We start from the raw sequence: 21,179 nt of genomic DNA, 5'->3' as shown, positions 1-21,179 counted from the left end.
TAATCATACTTTTTCATGCAATTTGAGGGTTATTCGTTTGAACGTTGAAAAAGGGTATTTACCCTTGGGCAAGAGATATAGCTGCAAAGCAACTTCTGCAACGCCACTAACACCCACTGACGCTACTGAATTCCCTTCAGCGGGCTCAGGCTGATCTTCACAACTGATGCCATGTCGATCGACCTATGCCAGCTACTATGAATTCGATAATCGGACCTGCAGGTTTGACTAAAAATCACTTGTTTAGAAAGGTGGATAGGGGCATTAGATCAATGGAATGGCTAGTCAACATCAGGGTGTAGACCTGTTCTGCTCACATCACTCGAGAAAAGGCATAGATACCAATAGAAGTCTATCAATAACTATCATTGTCTATCATTGATATAATTTAAAATTTTGCTATATTTTGTAAATATCTTCACCAATTTTGCCATTAACAATAATCTTTTTATTATAAATGAAGTAGGGTGAAACATGTCATTAAAGAAACAAAATTAAACGATTGAGGTTGCTTTAATTTTACATTGTTTTTATTGACACTAATATAAAATTCATTGTTCTAACAAAAAAAATTATGTCCATAACAAACACTACAAGATCTTTTAGGAACATTGCATCACATGATAAAAAAGAATTTAGAAAAAACAGTCCATAGCACATCTTTTTTGCATATTGCAAATATGACAAATAATTAAATATATCAGAAGACTATCAAATGGTTATTAGAAGACTATCAAAGCACTATCCGCTTTTAAATTTGCTACTTTTGCAATTTAGAAAATGTAGTGATATGGATCCTATTATCATAAATTTTTTTTGCTATTTTTGGAAAGCCTCCCATCTTTTAACTTGTTTAAAAGAAACAATCGGGGAAGAAAATTAAGTAAGATTTAAAAAATTCCCAAAGAAAATTAAGTAATACTTCAATGGCACACACATTGATTAAAAGTTTTTTTTTTAATTGCATATAAATGATAGACATGAAAATGACCAAATTGATGGAAGAAATTACTATTGCCTCATCAATGTTTGTTTTGATTTGGCAGAAGACCAACTTTAAGAAGCATTGATTCATTTTTCACATTTTGAAAGCATTTTCATAGATTGAAAATACAATAAATTGAAAATAATATCTTACAAACATAAGAACCTAAATTGAAGTAAAACCTACATGAGGATTAATATTTATTTTCATTGATTTAGTATTCTTTTTGTAAGTTAGAAGTTATTTTTAAAAATTTAAGCTTTGACTTTTATTAAAAGAAGTTATTCTAACTCTCTCGACAAACCTACTTAACAACCAATAATAATATAAACAAATTTAACAAACTACTAAACCAATTCTAAACTTGAAATAACTTTTCAAAAAGATTAATAATAATAAAAAATGAAATAAATACATAAAAACCAAAGAAGAAGAAAAAAAAGGAAAATTAACAGTTGAGGGGAACTTTTAAATGATGTGTAATTTAATAACAAAGCAACACATGAGAGATATGATATGGTATGAGAGATTCATATACATAATTAATTTGTTTCAAAATCTCTCTCAATTCCATTCAATGGCTTTTGCAAAACTCCATTGTTCTACACTCATTTCTCCTCTCCCTTCAACCGTTTCCTTCATCCGCTTTCTCTCTTCTCTTCTTCCCCAAATCCAACCCTCTGAAGATGCCGATTTGGTTTCACAAATCCTTCTTCACCATCACAATCCCTTCCATTCCATGGAATCCTCTCTTCAACTTCATTCAATATCTTTTTCCTCTCACCTCCTCGATCAAACCCTTCTCCGCCTCACCCACCACTCCAAAATCGCCCTCTCCTTCTTCGACTACGCCAACACCCTCCCCTCCAACCCCATCTCCACTACCTCCTACAATATCCTCCTTGATATTCTCGCCAAAGTCCGCCAGTTCGACGCCGCCTGGCATTTGATTCTTCAAATGGACCACAAGGGTACCGATACTTTCCTCTTGCTGATTCGCCGCTTGATTTCTTCAGGTCGCACTCGCCAGGCTATTCGAGCGTTTGATGACATTGAGGGGCTTACTGGAAATAAGGTAGGAATTGATGATTTTTGCTATTTGTTGGATGTCCTTTGTAAATATGGCTATGTGAAAGTTGCGGTGGAGGTTTTTAACAAGAGGAAGGAGGAGTTTGGTGTTGATGTGAAGATTTACACGATTTTGATTTATGGGTGGTGTAAGATTGGGCGATTTGAGATGGCGGAGAGGTTTTTGAAGGATATGGTTGAGCGTGGGATTGAGCCCAATGTGGTTACTTATAATGTTTTGTTGAATGGGGTTTGCAGGAGAGCGAGTTTGCATCCAGAGGGGAGGTTTGAGAAGACGATTAGGAATGCAGAGAAGGTGTTTGATGAAATGCGGAAGAGAGGGATTGAGCCTGATGTGACGAGTTTCTCTATTGTGCTTCATGTTTATAGCCGTGCCCACAAGCCGGAGTTGTCGCTTGATAAGTTGAAGCAGATGAAAGAGCTTGGAATCTCTCCCACGGTGGCAACTTATACATCGGTGATCAAATGCCTCTGCTCTTGTGGGAGGCTTGAGGATGCTGAAAACTTGGTTGGAGAAATGGTGAGAAGTGGAATTTCTCCATCTCCTACAACTTATAACTGTTTCTTCAAAGAGTATAGAGGTAGAAAGGATGGGGCTGGTGCTTTGAGGCTGTACAAGAGAATGAGAGAGGATCGTTTATGTGCTCCTAGTTTGCATACATATAACATATTACTAGCCTTGTTTCTGAATCTGGACAAGAAGCAGACTCTGAAAGAGTTGTGGAATGATATGAAAGCAAGCGGTGTAGGGCCAGATTTGGATTCATATACAACGATGATACACGGGTTGTGTGAGAAGCAGAGATGGAGTGAGGCTTGTCAATTTTTTGTTGAGATGATTGAAAGGGGGTTTCTTCCTCAGAAGGTTACTTTTGAGATGCTTTACAGAGGGTTGATACAATCTGATATGTTGAGAACTTGGAGAAGATTGAAGAAGAAACTGGAAGAAGAGTCTAAAACATATGGCTCCGAGTTCAAAAACTATCACATTAAGCCTTATATGAGATGATAATGATGATATGCCAGTAAGATTTAGGGATTACACAACGTGTTTTGGTATGTGTATTCTTTGTTTATCTTTGTGCATATGTGATTTAGGGATCTTAAGAAAATTAGTGACACGCTTCAAGTAAGGCGTATTATGCCATGTGGATCAACCAAAAAAAGAAGAAATGTCCACGTTAACATTTGTAGTATCAAGAGCTTTGAGGAGCCAAAACGGGTGTGATACAATCAACTTGGTGCTTGTATTATCAACCTCGAAATCAAATGTTTGATTCTCCCACTCCTATCAACATACAAAAAGGGCTTAACGAGGAATGAGACCATAAGTTCAAGACTCGTCTGGAAAGTCCTTCATCATCAGTTAGATTGTTTATTATAACTTAGCTTGTTTTGAACACAGTTTCAATAAGATAAATGTTTTGCAAGAAGGAGACCTCTTAGCCTAAGCAGGTTCGGACGACAGCTTGAGCTCGCAACAAAAGCAAAGAAGCAAAACAAAGGACAAGTTCACATATTTAGTATGGAGTTTCTTTTAGCTTTAGTTAGCATTTCTTTTTCCGAAAGGTTGATTTAAAAGTCAATTTAACATTTTTCTTTTTATTGATGGATGAGAGAGGAGGCTTAGAACCTTATGTCTTTACTAAAATCATGAAATCTTTTACGTTTTCTTCTGGCCTTGGACACTCACCATCCTTTTGTTTCTTCTTATTCTTCTCCTTCGATATACTTACAATCGAAATGGCAGGGTATTTTGATTTCGTGAATAGAGTGAGCCAAATTCGTTCCGTAGTTTTTCTACTTTAATCAAAAGAATAGAATGAGCCTGCTTAAGTGGAATAAGATATATCATCTTTGATTAGCTAAAAGATCACCCTCAACTTAATTTCTGATTGTCCTCGACCAAGGTCAACACAGTTACTCAGAAATATGAAGTTCACTTAATTGAAAGGTTCGTTACTCTAGTTTTAATAGTCTATTGAGATCGTGCTTGCAACTAATAACGTCATCCAATAATAATGCTCATATTTTTCACATATGATGTATTTGAGACACATTACTTTTAAGAATGGTGTGGAATCCAACCTGTGAAACATAAATGACCAATGTTAATAGCGTTAGATGTGTTTTTACAAGCAATATAATGTGTCATGAACAACTGGTAGGACAAATTTTATTGACAAATCCTCCCAAATATTGGTAGGGATGGGAGGTGTGTAAAGAGAGATGTATTTTGAGAATGATATTTTGAAGATTGGCACAAAACATGTTTTAGTGAAATTGGTAACACCTTTGTGCAATTGAGGCCAAAAGAAATGTTTTGACATAGCAAGATAGGTGTTATCACCAATGCACAATTTTGAGGACAAATCCAATCCATTTAAAGATATGTAATTGTGTAGTGATTTTGAAAATGTTAAAATCATTTTTGCTCACTTTAAAACATGTCTTTAATCACTTAACATTAGTTTATTATTTTAATTTTTCTTTTGAATTCAACTCTCATATCATTAGAGTTAGCTTTGAAGGATTAAAAAACATATTTAAGAGTAGTTTGAATTACTTTAACTATTTTAAAATACTCTTATACATTCTTAAATGGATCAGGGATGTCCTACACCTTTTCAAATGTGGTTGATTTTGTTTTAAATGGAGGACATGATGGGGTGTTTTTATTCATCTAAAGAAAGATATAGCAACTATTCATTAGTGATGAGTTTTTTTTTTTTTTCTTTTTTTCACATTTCATTTCCAAAATTAATGCTTGAAGTTTTTTGACTTATTTTTCAGTTTTTTCTTTTTAAGTTGTAACTTCATGCTTTTAATTTTTAAGTTGAAACTATTTTGTTGCTGTAAAAGGGTAATAATCTCCCATGTAAAATTTGCCTCACCAGTTTTTTCCTTTTTCAATAACAAGTTTGAATTTTCACTCTCATTTTCTTTTTTTTTTCTTCTCTTTGTATAACAAACATAGAAATATGATTTGTTTCCACAACATTCAAATCTGTGGTATTAGAGCCTTAGGTTTAAAGGTTCTGTAATTTTATTTGAGAGTGAAAATTTTCTATTTATTTTTTTTTTGTATTTGAAAAATGTCTTCCAATTTTGGTGTTACATCTCATCCACATGATTAGTGGTGAGAAATACTAGTTTGGGGTTATTAGAATCCAATCCCATCTCCAAAGCACAAGAGATTTTGGAATCTATTTCAACTAATGTTGATCCTCAACCATTTGGAGAAAATCCCAACGTGGAATTTGATCAAACTGCATGAAGAGGAGAAATTAAGGAGGCCTAACTCTATCGGTGATCCATGTCACTTTATTTGATCCTACATGTTCGAGGATTATTGATTGTAAAACGAAGAAGCTTGGGATACATTGTAGGAGGAGTTTGAAGGAAGCGTGAGGGTCATTTTCGTGATCTAATTATCGACTCTCAAGGTGGAGTTAAGATGCTGAAACTAAAGGATTTAGATTAAACGAGGGACTGCACAACAAAAGTGTTAAGACCATCCTAAATTAGATAATACTATCCGGCGAAAAATTTTCAAATCAAAAGAGTTCACCGACAAAATAATGGTTAGTGTTCTTAATAAATTTGAGTCAAAGGTCTTTACCACATAGAAGTCTTCTTAATAACCAAATCTCTAACCATTTGAAATTAGAAACTCTTTAGAATGAGAACCTCTAATTCTCGATTATTAAAACTCTAGTATCAACTTGATTCCAATCTTAAAGATTATGTTAGACACGGTCTACCTTAAGATTAAATATCTTTAGACAAAGAACAAATTCTTTACCCAAGATTTGAACACTTTACAAGATAGGATAATCAATCTCACTTGAATATTCTCCGTATCCATCGCAACACATAAATTGTAAAATTCAATAAGCTCTTTGCTAAACTTGAAAGAAGCAAGAATATCAGATTTGATCCATCGATAAACATAAAAACTCTTAAACAACCTCGACCTATACTTTAAATAGCCTCCCAATGAAATCCTAATGTAAGATTACCCCGATCCAAATTTCATAAGAAAGAATAAACTTAAAAAAAAATACTAAAATTACATTAAAATTAATAAATAAAATTTAATTAATAATTTTGATGCTTAGAGGATTCATATCACTTATTATTTAATAATCCTCTGTAACTTAAATAATTAGCAAAGTTTACAAGCCCCGTGAACAAAAGGGTACAACAATGTGTAATCAGGAGCAAGTTAAGGATGCATTTCATCCAAATTCTAAAGACAGGGATGCATTGATGGTAGAAGATGATCAGACAAACAACTAGAGATCAAGGAAGTAAGGGAAAAGAGTAATTGCAACCAAACTCAATATTCTTAAGAGCAAGCAAATTTGTGCCAACAATAATCAAGAAACAAACTTCTTGTTTATGGCCTCTCTTTATGTGTGACAATGGATCAATTTTGTGGCTTATTCGACAGCATATGTGCGATCCACAAGGTTAAAGATATCAATCTTTCGAGTTAAATTGACAAATCCATACAATCTAAATGGTTATTGGACATGGTGAGACGGCTAGCTAAAGGTAAAGGTACAAGTAAAAAGAGATTATCCAAAGTGCAAAGTAAGCTCGAGTAAACTATGTTTTGTTTGAAAAAGGAATAAAAGTGCAAAGTATATTTTTTTTTTTTTATTTCTCTTGAGCACAATGAACTACATTAATAATTATATCAGCTACAACCAACCCTAATTTACAATATTTAAAAACTATTTTACAAACTATTGTAAAGAACAGGCCCGAATTAAAAGACCTCATTTCAACAAACCTCTACCTTAGGATCCATCCCATTTTGGCATTCGTCCATAAGAGCTAAACTCAACATTTCAGTGCAGAATTGATCGTCTGGTTTCAGCCACAAAGCCTGAAATACAGCAAAATCATATCTATGATAAAGCCTGAAATATAATATTATATGCCCAAATTCTCAATATACCAACACCACCAAATTCTCATTATGCATTGATTTCATAACTCTGATATTCCTCCCAAAAGACATTTTTAAGATAGGTTCTTGACACCAACACTCTCCTATGACTCACATAACTGTCAAAATTTCATTCAATCAAGACTAAAAACAATAACACTAATGTCCAAGGTAAACAATCAGTAAATCCCACAAAATAGGATACATGTCAAATTTGTAAGGAAGGAATGCAGAATAGAGTCACAAAACTAAAACCAAGTTAGTTGTAACTTACCTTGTGGTAATATGTAATGGCTGCAGTAAAGTGATCCTACACAAAAGGACAAAGGGAATTTTATTTTAAAAAGCTTACACAAATATATAAATGTTTAAACCAGACACACACCACACACACACACACACACACACACACACACACACACACACACACACACACACACACACACACACACACACAAACGATCATTAACAAATCGAAAACAAAAACCACATTGAAACATTAGGACAGAGAAGAGAAGATTTCAAATATTCAAGTACCTGCAAATGACAAGTATATGCAAGACCAGCATAAGTGCTAAGACTTCTAGTCGATAATGCAAGTGCTTTCTCATAGTATTTAATTGCTTCACGGTACATCCTGGCACAAAAGCAAATAGGGTCAACCAAATAAGTACGAAGCCGGGAATTACTGCAGTAACATAAAACATATTCCATGTTACTATTACAATTTACAATTTACAAAAACCAACTATTTGAGAAGATGAAAAACTTAATCAGATTAGCAACCATGCAAGGAGAACAAGAATCCGGGCCAACTACTTCAGTGCAACTTGCTAAAAGATCTCAATTTTCTTCATTAAAGTTTTTCAAAAAAAATAATATGGTTTTTTCAGTTTGGGATATGAAAAGTTAGTGAATTGGACGTCTGCCCAGCTGCATAATTTCAAAAGCTCAGTTTGCATTAGTTGCAAAACAGAGTAGACAGTTCAATTTTTTATTTGAGGTAAATCAAACCAAACCGAACTGCATTCCTACTCGTAGATGCTAGTGACATCTGTCCAAAGTACAATCCACAGAAAATAAGATATTTAAGATTCTTTGAGAAACCCTTTATTAGAACTATTGGGACATTTCAAATGCAAAAATAAAGCCAGTGATAGGCACATATAATTTCATGGTTCTTGTAATAAATAATACCAACATACTTTAACTTTCGGTACGAATGGGCAAGATTAACGACAGTGGGTTCCCACATTTCACTCAAAGGAGATGGAATGCATGCCAAAGTTTTCTCAAACCACCATGCTGCTTTATTGTACCTAAGGATAAAATAATATACACTTTGTATTAACAACTGAGATGTAAACCACAAAAAAGTAGTAAATTGAAACAATAGCAAAAACTTATGTTCTCTCACCCTATCAATAGGAAGTCAACATTTTCTTCAATGATTAAGAACTTTACATGTAACAACTCTTTCTTATTTTTTATAAACAACCAAACTTTAAAGAACATAACACAAGAGTCTGTCCTAAGTTTAAGACTGGATGAAACAAGAGTGCAAGTACATAATGTGTTCCAAATTAAGAATTGGCATCTAATCCCTAAACTTTAAATGAAACGAAACTACAATCCATGACTGGGAACAAAAATAAAAGTAAGAAGGCTAAAAGTATTCTATTGAAACTACTTTACAGTAGAACATCACATCTTCTCTCATTTTCAATTTTCTTGCAAATTTGAGTTCCAAATTCATAATTTAATGTATTCCTAATTCGAAAAAACCTGAAGATAAATATTGTGCCTAGTTGTAACCTTCCAAAAGATATTCTACTTTCAAAAGCTTCCTCTCTCACTTGTATTTTTTTAAAACGAAAACGAGTCTCTTTATTAATGTTAACTGAAACTTCTAAAAGCTGTCCCATTATCATTTTTATGTAACTTAATTTAGATGTCCCCAAAGTAATTCTAGAATCCTAGCTATACACTTAATTTAGATGTCCCCAAAGTAAATAACTGTTAGGATACTTCCTAACAAGAACTAGATTTGAATATATTGAAATATGACTATGAAGAAATATAAAATAAACCCAAATATAAAGGAACTTGAAACCTCCCTCTTGAGTGCACTCTCCCAAGCACTAGATCCCTCTACAACATAATGTAACTCCCTTTACTCACCCTCCCATTATTTATAACAGCATTAGTGACTATCTATATTAAGTAACTATCTTTTATCTAATTACCCTTGTACCCCTTAACTACCAACACCATACAAAATATCTGGTGCCTAACATTAACCTAACTCAAAGGGTATATTTCATTTTGATTTTAACATTTAGGTCAAACATTAATATTAATTAAAAACCACTCCAGTTAGGACTTCAGAAACTTACCGATTTTTTAACATTCAAAATTTAATGATCATATACAGGCAAAATTTATAGAATTTACTTGGTTTCAAATGATCTACCCTATTTTGTACTAAAATCAGATTATAAATAAAGATGAACCACCATCTAAGTGGAAGCAGGAACTTCAGACAAAATTATTATGCAAAAAAATAAATAAATAAAGAATCAAGAGAGAAATATAGATACTCCTTCATGTCATAAGCAACAACTCCAAGCTCGTTATAAACAAGAGGATCCGATGGACAAATTGTCTTTGCCTGCACAAAAAACTAAATAAAAAAGGCCATTCAGATATACATTTCAAACTATAATCCATGATGCAAATCTTAAATAAATTTATATCTTAGAATTCTACCATCATATAATATGGAGCCTAAAAATTACGTAAAAGAGTACCAAAGGTGGAAACTAAATTCCATCTTCCTCCGTCGAAGCATTGACCAATTAAAGCATTCTTATATATCAGAAGAGATCAACTATTGTTATAAAAATCACACAAAAAATGCATGAAGTATTAGGAAAAAAGAAACATTCATGTCAAGTTTATCGATGATAGCACGGGTTGAGTTAATACCTACTTAGCAAGCTAACTAAAAGGCCACGAGTTTAGTTCATGGCACCTATCTAAGAATTAATTTACTACGAGTTTCCTTGACACCCAAATGTCGTAAGGTTAGGCAGATTCTTCCGTGAGATTAGTCGAGATGCACGTAAGTTGGCCTAAACACTCACTGATATTAAAAAAAGAAATATACCTGCTCAGCAAGCTTGAAACTGTGCGTTCTCATGTATTCCATCCCAATGTATAATGTTGGTAAATGACACCTGGAAAAAAATAAATGCAAAATTCATTCTACGGAAGAGAATTTGATCAAATATGAGAACTGCCAATGAACAATTTCCTAACACTTTTAAAGAAATGATCAACAACAGATTTCCAATCACTTATAATTAAAATAGATAACAAAACTATTGCTTATATATAATTTCACATCTTATGCTACTGAATTCTAGAAGTAAAAAATAAAATAACTCAAGAGTAACAAAATTAGTAACCCTGGAAACAATCGAGCACCAGTGCGATAGGCCGACATAGCTTGATCACCCTCTTCTTGAGCAGCATAAGCGTTACCGTAACCTATCCATGCAGGTGCAAATGTTCCATCCAGAGTTGTAGCTTTGCTATAGAGTACAATCATAGATATCAGAAGGAATATTCTTATTGAAAATATCAAACTTCTTATTACCAATAAGGTCTATAAAATAGCACATGAGAAGTGAGTTGACTGAGAAATACCCAACCAAGTAAGACTTATTGCAAAAGATACACTTAAATTCAGAGATTGAGAAAACAATGAGTTATTACATCTATGGAGTACAAACTTCGGAATTAACAGGGAAAAAGAAAAAGGTACTCCGCAAAATTCACAGATTGAGAAGGTGACTGGTGGCATTTCCAACATATTGCTAAATTTCACATTGCTGGGCAGGTTAGAAGGCCGGGAAACTGAAGTAGTCGTGTTAGGCTTAATTGTAATAATAAGTCGTTACATAACACATTAACACTATAACAGCACCCAATTGGAATTGAGAAGAAAGAAAATACAGCAGCCATGTTCACCTGAAATATCGACGTGATTGATCATACTTTTTTATACAGTAGTAATAGCAGCCAACAGCAAACCACGACAAAGCTCTGAAAAGGATATCCAAAATAAGTGACGAACAAATAGCAAAGGGGAGTGAAAGTCAGAAAAAGTTATTTGTGATCCAACAATTTGATAACTACGAAATACTTGTGAAAATCATGCTTCATCCAAGGAAAACTAAATTCCTTTACTTTCCATGAAATATTTATTTCGAATAAGATATTCTGGATTTTCAAACAACTGAAAAATATAAAGTTCAAATACACAAACCACTCTCACTTTTGAGGGTAGTCCTTGACCAGGTTGCACGCCATGAGATAAAGTTCATTTGAATGTCCAAGCTCCATTGCAGCAGCTAAATGTACCAGTGTACTTTTCAGATGGAAGGGATCTTTTTCAAGCAAGCTATAAATGTACAGGGGAAAATAAATAAATAACTGGGTAGGGAAAAAAATAAAGGATAATTCTAACAAAATTATAGCATTATATTCATGTAGTTTCCTAGACAGTTGTAGACTTACACGGAGGTAAGTTCAAAGCATTTTTGATATTCACCACATTGATGGTAGTATTCAGCTTTGCAAGCTAAAAGATCGGTGTTAGTTTTCAGAGTACGTATAAACGATGGATCAGAACTTTTAGAATTAAATGTTTCCCTTTCAAGTTCTTTGAATCTCGCTTCAATGATATTTTCTTTATCATACTGTAGAACAAGAAAACAAATTAGCAGGAATTACACCAGCACAAGGAAAAATGTTGGAAGTAAAAACAAGACATCCTAAGAATTAGAAAGTGAATATAATAAAATCTTCCTTTTAGTACTAAGTACTTATCATAGAAGAAAAATAAATTTCGCCCTCCTCACCTTCTTTATTAAGCATGCATAAAATGACGGGAGCCATCCATCTTCAGGACCAAATTGCAGTGATGAAAGTAAGCTTGATTCTGAAATTCCACATCATATAAAAAATATATTGTTAACAATCTCAACCAAGATTAGGGAAAACTGAAAATTTTGGTAAAACAAATATTTCATCAATGAACCACTCAGAGCATAATAGATTGTAGAACCAGTAAAAATATGTGTGGATATCTATAACTACATGCACATCTATGCGTATATATGTGTACACACACAATAAGTCTTCTTAATGAAAAGTGCTGAGGTAGTTTGTTGAAAAAACAAAATAAAACAGAAAAAATGTAAAAAGAAAAAAAGATGAGCAGTGCGGAGGTTTACCTTCATCGCATGTTAGCATGTGACTCTCTATGAGGCACTCCAAAGCCTGGAACATAATATACATAAAAATGGTGTCTATTAAGAAAGGAACCAACATAAATAAATTTTTAAAAAAAAAACTTACATCTCACAAATTAATAGCTACATCTAAAAGGGAGATAATTTGTTGCTTGATCTTTGAAAACGAACAAATCATTTAATTTAACTAGCAATGGCAAAGTGTTAGACCCTCCAACATGAGGCATGCGGCTGGGTCAATGGATATTGCATGAGCCACCAAGCCCAACAGCATGGTATGTAGGGCAGCACACTAAAGAGCAAAAGGCAAGGTAAAGCGGGCAAAAGGGTGTAAAGAGGCCATATTTAGGTGAGAATACCTAATCATGCCACTCTATGGCCAAGTCAAGGTTTGCACTGACATTCTTGAGAGAGTAGGAGAGCAAGCCAAGAAAGACTACCTACACTAACCTTTTGAAAGAAATTCAGGAAGGTATTGGATTATTCCATCCAAGGAAAGATGCGAGTCTTCACCTGAGTCTCCATATAGTGTGAGCAACGAAGAAGTAGACCATGGTGGAAAGATGGATGAAAATGAGAAATTATTGTGAACTTCGTTAACCCTGATGCGAGGAGAGAGCAAAAGAAGCATTATATGATAGGGTTTCTCAAAGATTGATAGATGTCCGGGGCCACAGCCTCAGAAAAAGCATGGAATAGAAGATTAAAAGTGTTAGGAGCCATTGAGTTTAGTGGGACAACTAGATTAAAAGAAGCGGAAAAGTGGCTAAGGACACTAAAGAAGTGTTTTCGCATTATGCAATGCCCAGAGGAGAGAAAAGTAGACTTAGTTGTGTTTTTACTACAAGAAGAGGCTGAAGATTGGTGGACTCTGGAGGAGAATAGACGAGGAAGAGTAGACTGGGAAGACTTCAAGGAGATTTTCAATGGCAAATATTTTACGGGACTTATAGAGATGAGAAAAGAGATGAATTTCTTCGCTTAGAGCAAGGAGAGCTCTCTGTCGCAGAGTATGAGAAGAAGTTCACAGAGTTAGCTAAGTATGCAAAGTCACTAATAACAATGTAGGCAATTTGTGAATGGACTAAGAGGGGAAATCAGAACACCTGTAGTACCCATTACGGTAAGGAGTGACTATGCACAATTAGTAGACGCAGCTTTGCAAGTAGTGAAGATCAAGTTTTGGGTTGAGTGAAGAAGGAAAAACAGGAAGAGTAGGGAATAAGAATGCTAAGACCATTGTTAGTCAAGGATCCCGTTGGTTTAGCGATCAAAAATCTCACTGTAAAGATTGTGGAAGAACTCATACGAGAATCTGTAGTAGGAAAAGTATTACTTGCTACCAATGTGGCAAGAAAGGGCATTACCAAAATGAATGCCAAAATAAGATGAAGATAGGCAAAGAAGGATCAATGCAAACACAAGTGGTATCTCACTCAATACAACCTACGCAATGAGGCTTTACAATTGATAAGGGAAAGCGAGTGGTAGATGTAGAATTCAAAAAAAAATAAGAAAAGAAAATGGTGTAAAGTTTAAGCTTGTAGTCTTGTTTATAACTTTGTTAAACCATGTAAAGATGTATTTTCCAAGGATAAGTAATGAAGATAGAATTTTTGAAAGTGTGAAGTCATTTTCTTGTTACTTAAATTTTGAGGACGAAATTTCTAAAGAGGGGAAGAGTTGTAAGACCCGCACCTAAATAAAGATTTAAGAGGTTAAAATTTGGCTAAGTATTCTGGATTAGGCGGATGTTTTGAAACAAGGTTTATGCGGTAGTTCGTGAGATAGATTAGGTGGCAGGACTTTAAAGACTCAGTGCGACTTTGCGATTAAGGCGTTACGCAAAAATGAGGATTAGGCGAGAAGAAGTAAGGAAACTTCTCAGAAACTTCCCAAGTTTACTTAATGAGCCACGTGAAGAGATTAAGTTAAACATGATTAGGTTAAACCTTAAGCTTACATGTCCACTACTAAGAGTAGGAGCTGGCAAGCTAACAAGTGTTTAAGGGTGACTAAGTTTAAGATGTAGTATAAATAAAGGGTATCAGCCAAATTATTTGGGAGTGTTATTCGGAAATTTTTAAAAGAAAAGCTAAGGAGTTGAAGTGCTGCCAATTTGTCTACGTGAGAAGAAGAGGAAGAAGAGTATTTCGGGTTTGAGTAAATCCAGTAGTGTGAGTGTTTCTTCAAAATGATTTATATGTTTTTAAGCTTTCCTGTTAAAGTGTTTACCGATTTAAGTAATGATTTCCAATCAAATGTTTTCCAAAGAGATTTATATGGAAAGTTTATGTTATGTCTTAAAGCATGTTTTACATTTCAATGATTATGAAATGATGTTCAAACCATTAGTTACTTCCTATAAACAAGCTAACTATTATGTGCACATAATGAGTCAAGGCAATCATGGGGTGAAAGGAACTACATGGTGATGAGAAGTTGACAAATATGTTGAAAAGAACATTTTGAGTTTAGTGGCCTAAGCAACAAGGACGAATCTATATATTCTCAGTTGTTGTTGTTATAGTAGTCTAAACGTGGAGTAATGAAACTTGGCATGGAAAATGATTCGGGACCCTTGGCAAGAGGAATGTTTGGTAATTAATGTGTGTTTATGCGAGATGAAGCATTTATGCGAAATGTTATGTTTATATGAACTAATGTATTTCTGTTTTATGTGAGAAAATGATATTTACAAAGGTTTTGCGAAAATGATTTCTTAAAAACCTCACTGAGTCTTTTAGACTTACGTTTTTAAATCTCATCTTTCAAGAATCAAGCGTTAAGGCCAAGTTAAGAAAACTGAAGGGCTTGCTAGGCGAGAAGGCTACCAAAGCGTTCTACTTTCTAAGTTTTAAAGACTTGTGTTATTGTATTATGGTGTAACTTTTGTAAAACGCTTAGCTTGATCTAATAAAGGATTTTATTCATTATCATCTTGTGTGAAATATTCTCATCGCCTAAGTGTATAATTTCTAAGTTTGTATTTAAAAGGTTAGGCGATTAAGCAAAAGGACTTCAAGATTGAGTGTCTTTGGCATTTAAATGCGTCAGAGATACTCAAGTCATATTATGTCTCCATGACAAGCAAGCACATTTGCGAGGCTAGGTGTGACACAATCAGTTTGTTTTCTTTTGCTACCTCCATTGTATTCATCTCCTTCTCCTCAGTCTCATCTTCCTCTATGATCTCTACTTCTTTGTTGTTTGCTTTCACTACAAACATTCTCAACTCTCTTTGCTCTTTAGCTTTACACTTATGACCGGATAAGTATTCTTCATCAAACCAGAAGCATAATCTTTTCGCTCTTCTTGCCTGGAATTCAACATCAAAGAGTCTTTATGATGATCCTTCTTTTTTATTTTCACAAGTCGTGTCCCCTACTACTTTGTTAATTGTGGTCTGTGGATCTGACCCAACACAAGCTCGAGGTACTATTGGCCTTGACAATACTAACTTGTGTATTGAGGATGATATTGTTGAATTGGTTGAGAATGACAAAACCGATATGTTAGTTCCAGAGAATAACGGGGTTGCAAGCAATGATGAAAATTCGACAAAAACACAAGAGGGTGAGACTCTTCCTCAACCTGAAAAGGGTAGTAAAAACCCACTACAAATGAAGAATCAAACAAATCAGGGGATTACGATATCTCTCATGAGATGCAATTGCATTGAGAGAAGGCACCAGGTCCTACACCAAGTACCCCATGCATAGCTTTCTGTCTTATAGTAATTTGTCTTCTGAGTTCAGGGTATTTACTGTCAGCATTAATACAACAACAGTACCAAAAAACATACATATGGTAATGGAAATTCCTGAGTGGAAGATTGTTGTCATAAAAGAAATGGGAGCTTTTGAAAAGAATAACACGTGGGATCTTTGTGCTTTTCCTTAAGGCATAAAAAAGTTAGGTGCAAGTGGGTGTTTACTCTAAAGTATAAATCAGATGGAACTCTAGACAGATACAAAGCTAGACTTGTAGCAAAAGGGTTTACTCAAACTTATGGGATAGATTACTCTGAGACTTTTCGCATGTAGCAAAGTTAAACACGATTCGGGTCCTTTCTGTTGCAGTTAATAAAGACTAGTCTCTCCATTAGCTTGATGTGAAAAATACATTTCTAAATGGTGAATTAGAAGAAGTTTAAAGAACATTATGAAAAGATGTAAACCTACCGACACTCTTATTGAATTCAATGCAAAACTGAGAGATTCTATTGACAAAGTTGCTGTTGATAAAGACAGGTATGGGCATCTAGTTGGAAAGTTTATTTACTTAACTCATACTAGACCAGATATTTCCTATGTTGTCAGTATTGTTAGTTAGTTTATGCAGGCATGGAAGCTATGAATCGAATTATGAGATATTTGGAAAGCTTTTCGGCTAAAGGTCTAATGTTTACAAAAACTAACACGAAATGCATCGAGGCTTAACCCGACTTTGATTGGGCAGGATCAGTTATTGACAAAAAATCTACCTTTGGGCGGAGTAACCTAGTAACTTGGAAAAGTAAGAAGCAAAGTGTTGTTGCTAGAAGCAATCTTGAAGTCGAATATAGAGCTATGAGTTCGGAAATTGGTAAAGAAATCTGGTTCAAGAAAGTTCTGTCTGATCTTCACTAAGACTGAGTTTTACCTATGAAGCTCTATTGTGATAATATAGCGGCTATAAGCACAGTCAATAATCATGTACAACATGACAAAACGAAACATATGGAGATTAACACACTTTATATAAGAGAAACTAGATAATGGGCCAATGGCAATATCTATATTCTGTATGTTTCATTTTGTCAACAAGTTGGTGATGCTCTTACCAAAGGGTTACTTAGGCCAAGTCTTGACTTATGTGTTTCCAAGTTAGGTTTGATTGACATCTACACCCCAACTTAAGGAGAAGTGTTGAAAATAAGGGGTTGCATTGATAGTTTATAGCCTCAAGGGTATTTTAGTATTTTACTTTACCCTAAGTTTATTTCCTTTTCTGTACTAGGGCTTGCTAGAGCCTATAAAGTTGTCGTAACTTTCATTGTTTGTGAAAATAATAAAAGAGTCTCTCTATCTATAGTAGTTTTTTCTCTCTATTCTAGGGTTTTCCACGTAAACCTTGTATTCTCTTTTCTACCGTTCCTTGTACATTCTTTAATCTATTTCATTGAAAGCTTAGTTTCTCATGAAAAAAATGGTAATAGAAGAGTACACTATATTGAGCTAGAAATACCAAAACTCAACCAAAAAAAAAAAGAACGTATTTACCTCATAACATAGTGGGTCAGCTTTGATAGCAGCTTTATACCTAAACATCATTATAAAAGAAAGAGAATAATAAATGACATCATTCATTAACTTGTGGTTGCAAGGTTTAACAACTATATAGGTTTTGGAGGGAATGAAAGAACACCGATGAAGGTAAGAATGCCATCATAAACTGACCAAAGTCGTGCCTGGGTGCGGTTTTCAAGAGCTTCATATGCCTTGCCTCTTAAAAAGCATGTTGCCGCCACTATCTGTTATAAGGAAGGAAAACAAAGGACCCTAATGTAAAATTAATGAAATTAATGATTCAATCAAGATTCTAATCATAAACCACCACAAAGTCTAAACCCTAAACCCAAACCATCACAAAGTCTTTAATTAAAGGTGTTTTTATATTAAATGTTCATTTAAAATAAATTGGCATGATGTAATTGCACAGTACATTAATCTCACGATCCTCACAATCTTTGTCAAGGTACATGCCACTGTGATCCTTATTATCAAGCACATTGCCATGCTCATCCACGTTGGCATCCCCAAGCATCGCGAGGCATTGGTCCCACTCCTTCAATTCCTCCTAGTCAATCAAAGATTTAAAAATGAAGGACATTAAGAATAGAAAACTTTTCTACACACCAAAAAAATGTCTTATTCCTGTCACTTGAACCCCTAAGACTTCGTAACGAAATGCAAACACAGACCAGAGAAGCAGGAAATTCAATTTCCATTACAAAATAATATCCAAACGTTTGCTTCCTCACCTGAAAAGAAACTCAGTAATTTCTACACATCAAATATACTCTAATTTTTAGGCATCGCAGTTTATCCACTGAGGTAGTTCCACCACCATGTTTGATCATTTATTTGTTTTACCTAATCTCCAAGTTTTTTGTTTTACCCTGCTGTAATATTTGAGTGAAGTTTTTCTTGTCAAGTGAATACATGTAAATGGTTGAATTATTTCTCTATTTCCCTTATTTATAAGCATGTGCGAAGATTGAATAGATGCCATAAGATAAGTAACCACAGATTGCTCTTTCGTCCCGCTGTCTGTGTTTCTCATCTTTGAAGAAACTAAATTCCCAGCATTTAAATTTTCCAACAAAAAGAAAGTTCCATCATGAGACCCACACAACATAAACGTAATTCACAATAATAATTCCCAACTCCTCAAATTCAAACGCACACAAAGAAAAAAGGAGCATAGGTTCAGAATCAGCACAAAAATTTTAAATAAAAAAAATAAAATAAAAGAAGCAGATAAACAGTGGAGCTTCGAGTAGCTCACAAGGCATTTAGCAGCAAGGTAGCGAAACCGAGGGTCACGGAGGACAATCTTAGAGGCATTGAGGAGGTGAAACGCACGACGAAAATGGCGTCCAAGAAAGAGGGCTTGTGCTTGCATGTAAATGTCGGCAGGGTCCTCAGTGAAAGCGGTGACTTTGTCAGCGAAGAAAATGGCGGATGAGTAGAGATGCTTGCTCAAACAATCCCTTACAACACCTCGGAGCTTTTCGATCTCTTCCTCCCTCATTCTCATGAATTTTTCTAGCGAAAAAGAATTGAGATCTGTTGAACAGAATAGAATTGAAAAAGTGAAGTGTTCTATACAGAACAAATAGCGTTTGAACAGAACTCCAAAAACCACTGTGACTGAAACTATGAGTACAAAGCGTCCTTATTTCTAAGCCACTCCTAAACTATTTACTAGGCTCTTGAAACAACAATAAATAAATTAGTAGGATCCTGAGGTTTGAAATTCAGTCCGAAAAACTCAATCAAAAATACAAGGGAGATCAAGAGAGGTTAGCAATGAGTTCTTATACAATGACAATCTTAATGTTGGTTCCAAAACCCCAAATCTAGTCCGAAAATACAAACAGAAGTGTCCCAATAGTTAGAAACTAATTTACACACATTAGTCGAATGTGAACAGGTTTAGGTGGACTTGTTACCTAGTAAACTTCACTAAATACACTTGAATGGCTGCTGGTCGGAGTGGGAATGAGTTTGATTACTTATCAAAACTTATGCAAAAAGATACAACTCGTTATTTTGCCGAGCGTCGGACAGAAGAAGTCGTGGTCGTGGTCGTGGTCGTGGTCGTGGTCGTGGTCGTGGTCGCCGTCGCCGGACTGGAGTTCTCCTTGGGCACTCTCCTAATCTTCTGTTCGAATTGTAAGCGCCAGGAAGAAGTTTGATTTTGGAGTTGGCCGCCGAAGTCTTCTCATTTTCCCTCTTCTTGGAAAAAAAAAATATTACATAAGCGTTTCAAATTCCCACTTTCATTCGTTTCCATTTGGTTAAAAGAATACTTTAGTTGTCTATGTCGTTAGACTTTGATAGAGAAGGGTTATAAAGGGACACATCCCTTGTTTGGGATAGACTTATAATAACCCTAATTTTATCCATTTTAATCTTTTTTATTTTAAAAACACAATAGCTATCTATGAATGTGATACAATTAAATTATTACAATTTCAATTTCTTTCTTTATTCTTTGAGTTCAATTTTTAATTTGATCAACTCTATATTCGAATTTATATCAATATATTTATGAAATTAAAATTTTGATATCAACCACAACCGCATTGTATTTTGTTGATTGACTTAAATATCTCATAAATGCCAACTCAATAAAAAAAAATGGTAAAATTTTAACAAACTACCATAAATCGATTACAACAGCTAACAAACAACTATAAAGACTATTTGATTGGGTAGTTGCAAATATAGTAAAATTTGTCAAAATCTATCAATGATAGAAGTCTATCACCGATAGAGCATGTAGCAAATGTTGGTCTATCACTGATAAACCATAGGAGTCTATCAACGATAGAAGTCTATCACCGATAGATTTGCTATATTTGCAATTTGTTTAAAATGTTGCTACATAGTTAATAATTATTCTCACAATTGTTATCCATTCTAATTACCCTAAATTAAAAATGATTGGGGTGGTAGTTTCAAAAAACCTATTATTTAAAGGTAGTTTGTCTATATTTTATCACTTTTATAATGTAATTTTGGTTATTAAATTAACATAACAAATCTTTTGTTATAGAGATGGTAGATTCATGAATTTTGCACCCAATAATATATTGTTGCAGATGGACGAAAATAAATATTTTAAAAGTATATAAATCACTGTTAAAAAAAATGAAAATTAGAGTTAATATTTTAAAAGTAGATTAAAATAAACCGGAAAAAAAACCTAAAACTAGATTCATTGTAATTTTCCACTAGAAAACAAAACTAGATTCCTTGGTTATTATTTTCTGTTTTCGATACTCATCGTATTTTCAATTATTATTTACACCTATTTACATGTTTATGAGTTGCGTGTCACGTTTATAAAAACAATTTATTAGAACGTAACGAATGTTTAAAACATGTTCAAAATAAACGTCGTAGTTAAATAAATTAAGACAAACTATTTTACAAAATATAGGATAATTTGATAAATTAAATATAAGAAATTCGTGTATTAGATTTAAAATATGAATTTAAAAAAAAATTATTCGTACATAACGATTGCTTAAGAAAGATTGAAAATAAAT

The 21,179-nt window shown here is 34.0% G+C and overlaps 2 protein-coding genes across 4 annotated transcripts; one reads left to right on the top strand and one right to left on the bottom strand.

The window, feature by feature from the left end:
• The first annotated feature begins 1,508 nt into the window (after positions 1 to 1,508).
• Positions 1,509 to 3,843, top strand: LOC103486071 (pentatricopeptide repeat-containing protein At2g13420, mitochondrial-like). The gene has a single exon (XM_008443890.3). It carries the CDS (start codon positions 1,563 to 1,565, stop codon positions 3,081 to 3,083), a length of 1,521 nt encoding a protein of 506 aa, XP_008442112.2. The 5' UTR covers positions 1,509 to 1,562; the 3' UTR covers positions 3,084 to 3,843.
• A 2,868-nt stretch (positions 3,844 to 6,711) lies between these two features.
• LOC103486072 (anaphase-promoting complex subunit 6) lies at positions 6,712 to 19,932 on the bottom strand. 3 transcript variants are annotated; one of them, XM_008443891.3, is made up of 17 exons: positions 19,575 to 19,932; positions 18,908 to 19,188; positions 18,062 to 18,196; positions 17,797 to 17,870; positions 17,620 to 17,659; positions 12,338 to 12,383; positions 11,963 to 12,042; positions 11,619 to 11,800; positions 11,377 to 11,502; positions 11,070 to 11,144; positions 10,505 to 10,630; positions 10,204 to 10,273; positions 9,635 to 9,717; positions 8,240 to 8,353; positions 7,572 to 7,671; positions 7,309 to 7,344; positions 6,712 to 6,971 (listed from the first exon to the last, which is right to left on the bottom strand). In XM_008443891.3, the coding sequence occupies exons 2-17, from the start codon at positions 19,157 to 19,159 to the stop codon at positions 6,867 to 6,869; spliced, it is 1,644 nt and encodes a 547-aa protein (XP_008442113.1). In that variant the 5' UTR covers positions 19,160 to 19,188; positions 19,575 to 19,932; the 3' UTR covers positions 6,712 to 6,866. The 3 variants fall into 3 exon arrangements, with proteins under 3 accessions (XP_008442113.1, XP_008442115.1, XP_050944258.1); XM_008443893.3 differs by having other exon boundaries at positions 18,908 to 19,167; positions 19,575 to 19,931; XM_051088301.1 differs by lacking the exon at positions 10,505 to 10,630.
• Positions 19,933 to 21,179: the final 1,247 nt, after the last annotated feature.

The sequence above is a fragment of the Cucumis melo genome, chromosome 8 (assembly GCF_025177605.1).
Source record: "Cucumis melo cultivar AY chromosome 8, USDA_Cmelo_AY_1.0, whole genome shotgun sequence".
In the NCBI taxonomy this organism is placed as follows: domain Eukaryota; kingdom Viridiplantae; phylum Streptophyta; class Magnoliopsida; order Cucurbitales; family Cucurbitaceae; genus Cucumis; species Cucumis melo.
The sequence above is the reverse complement of the archived record's forward strand: the minus strand, read 5'-3'. Positions and strand labels throughout refer to the sequence as shown.

Coding starts and splice junctions, on each gene's coding strand:
- LOC103486072 (XM_008443891.3), bottom strand. CDS start 19,159: ATGAGAATGAGGGAGGAAGAGATCGAAAAGCTCCGAGGTGTTGTAAGG. Junction 18,197..18,907: donor ACCTTGCTGCTAAATGCCTT/GTGAGCTACTCG, acceptor TTGATTGACTAG/GAGGAATTGAAGGAGTGGGA. Junction 11,503..11,618: donor TGCTTTGAACTTACCTCCGT/GTAAGTCTACAA, acceptor GTACATTTATAG/CTTGCTTGAAAAAGATCCCT.
- LOC103486071 (XM_008443890.3), top strand. CDS start 1,563: ATGGCTTTTGCAAAACTCCATTGTTCTACACTCATTTCTCCTCTCCCT.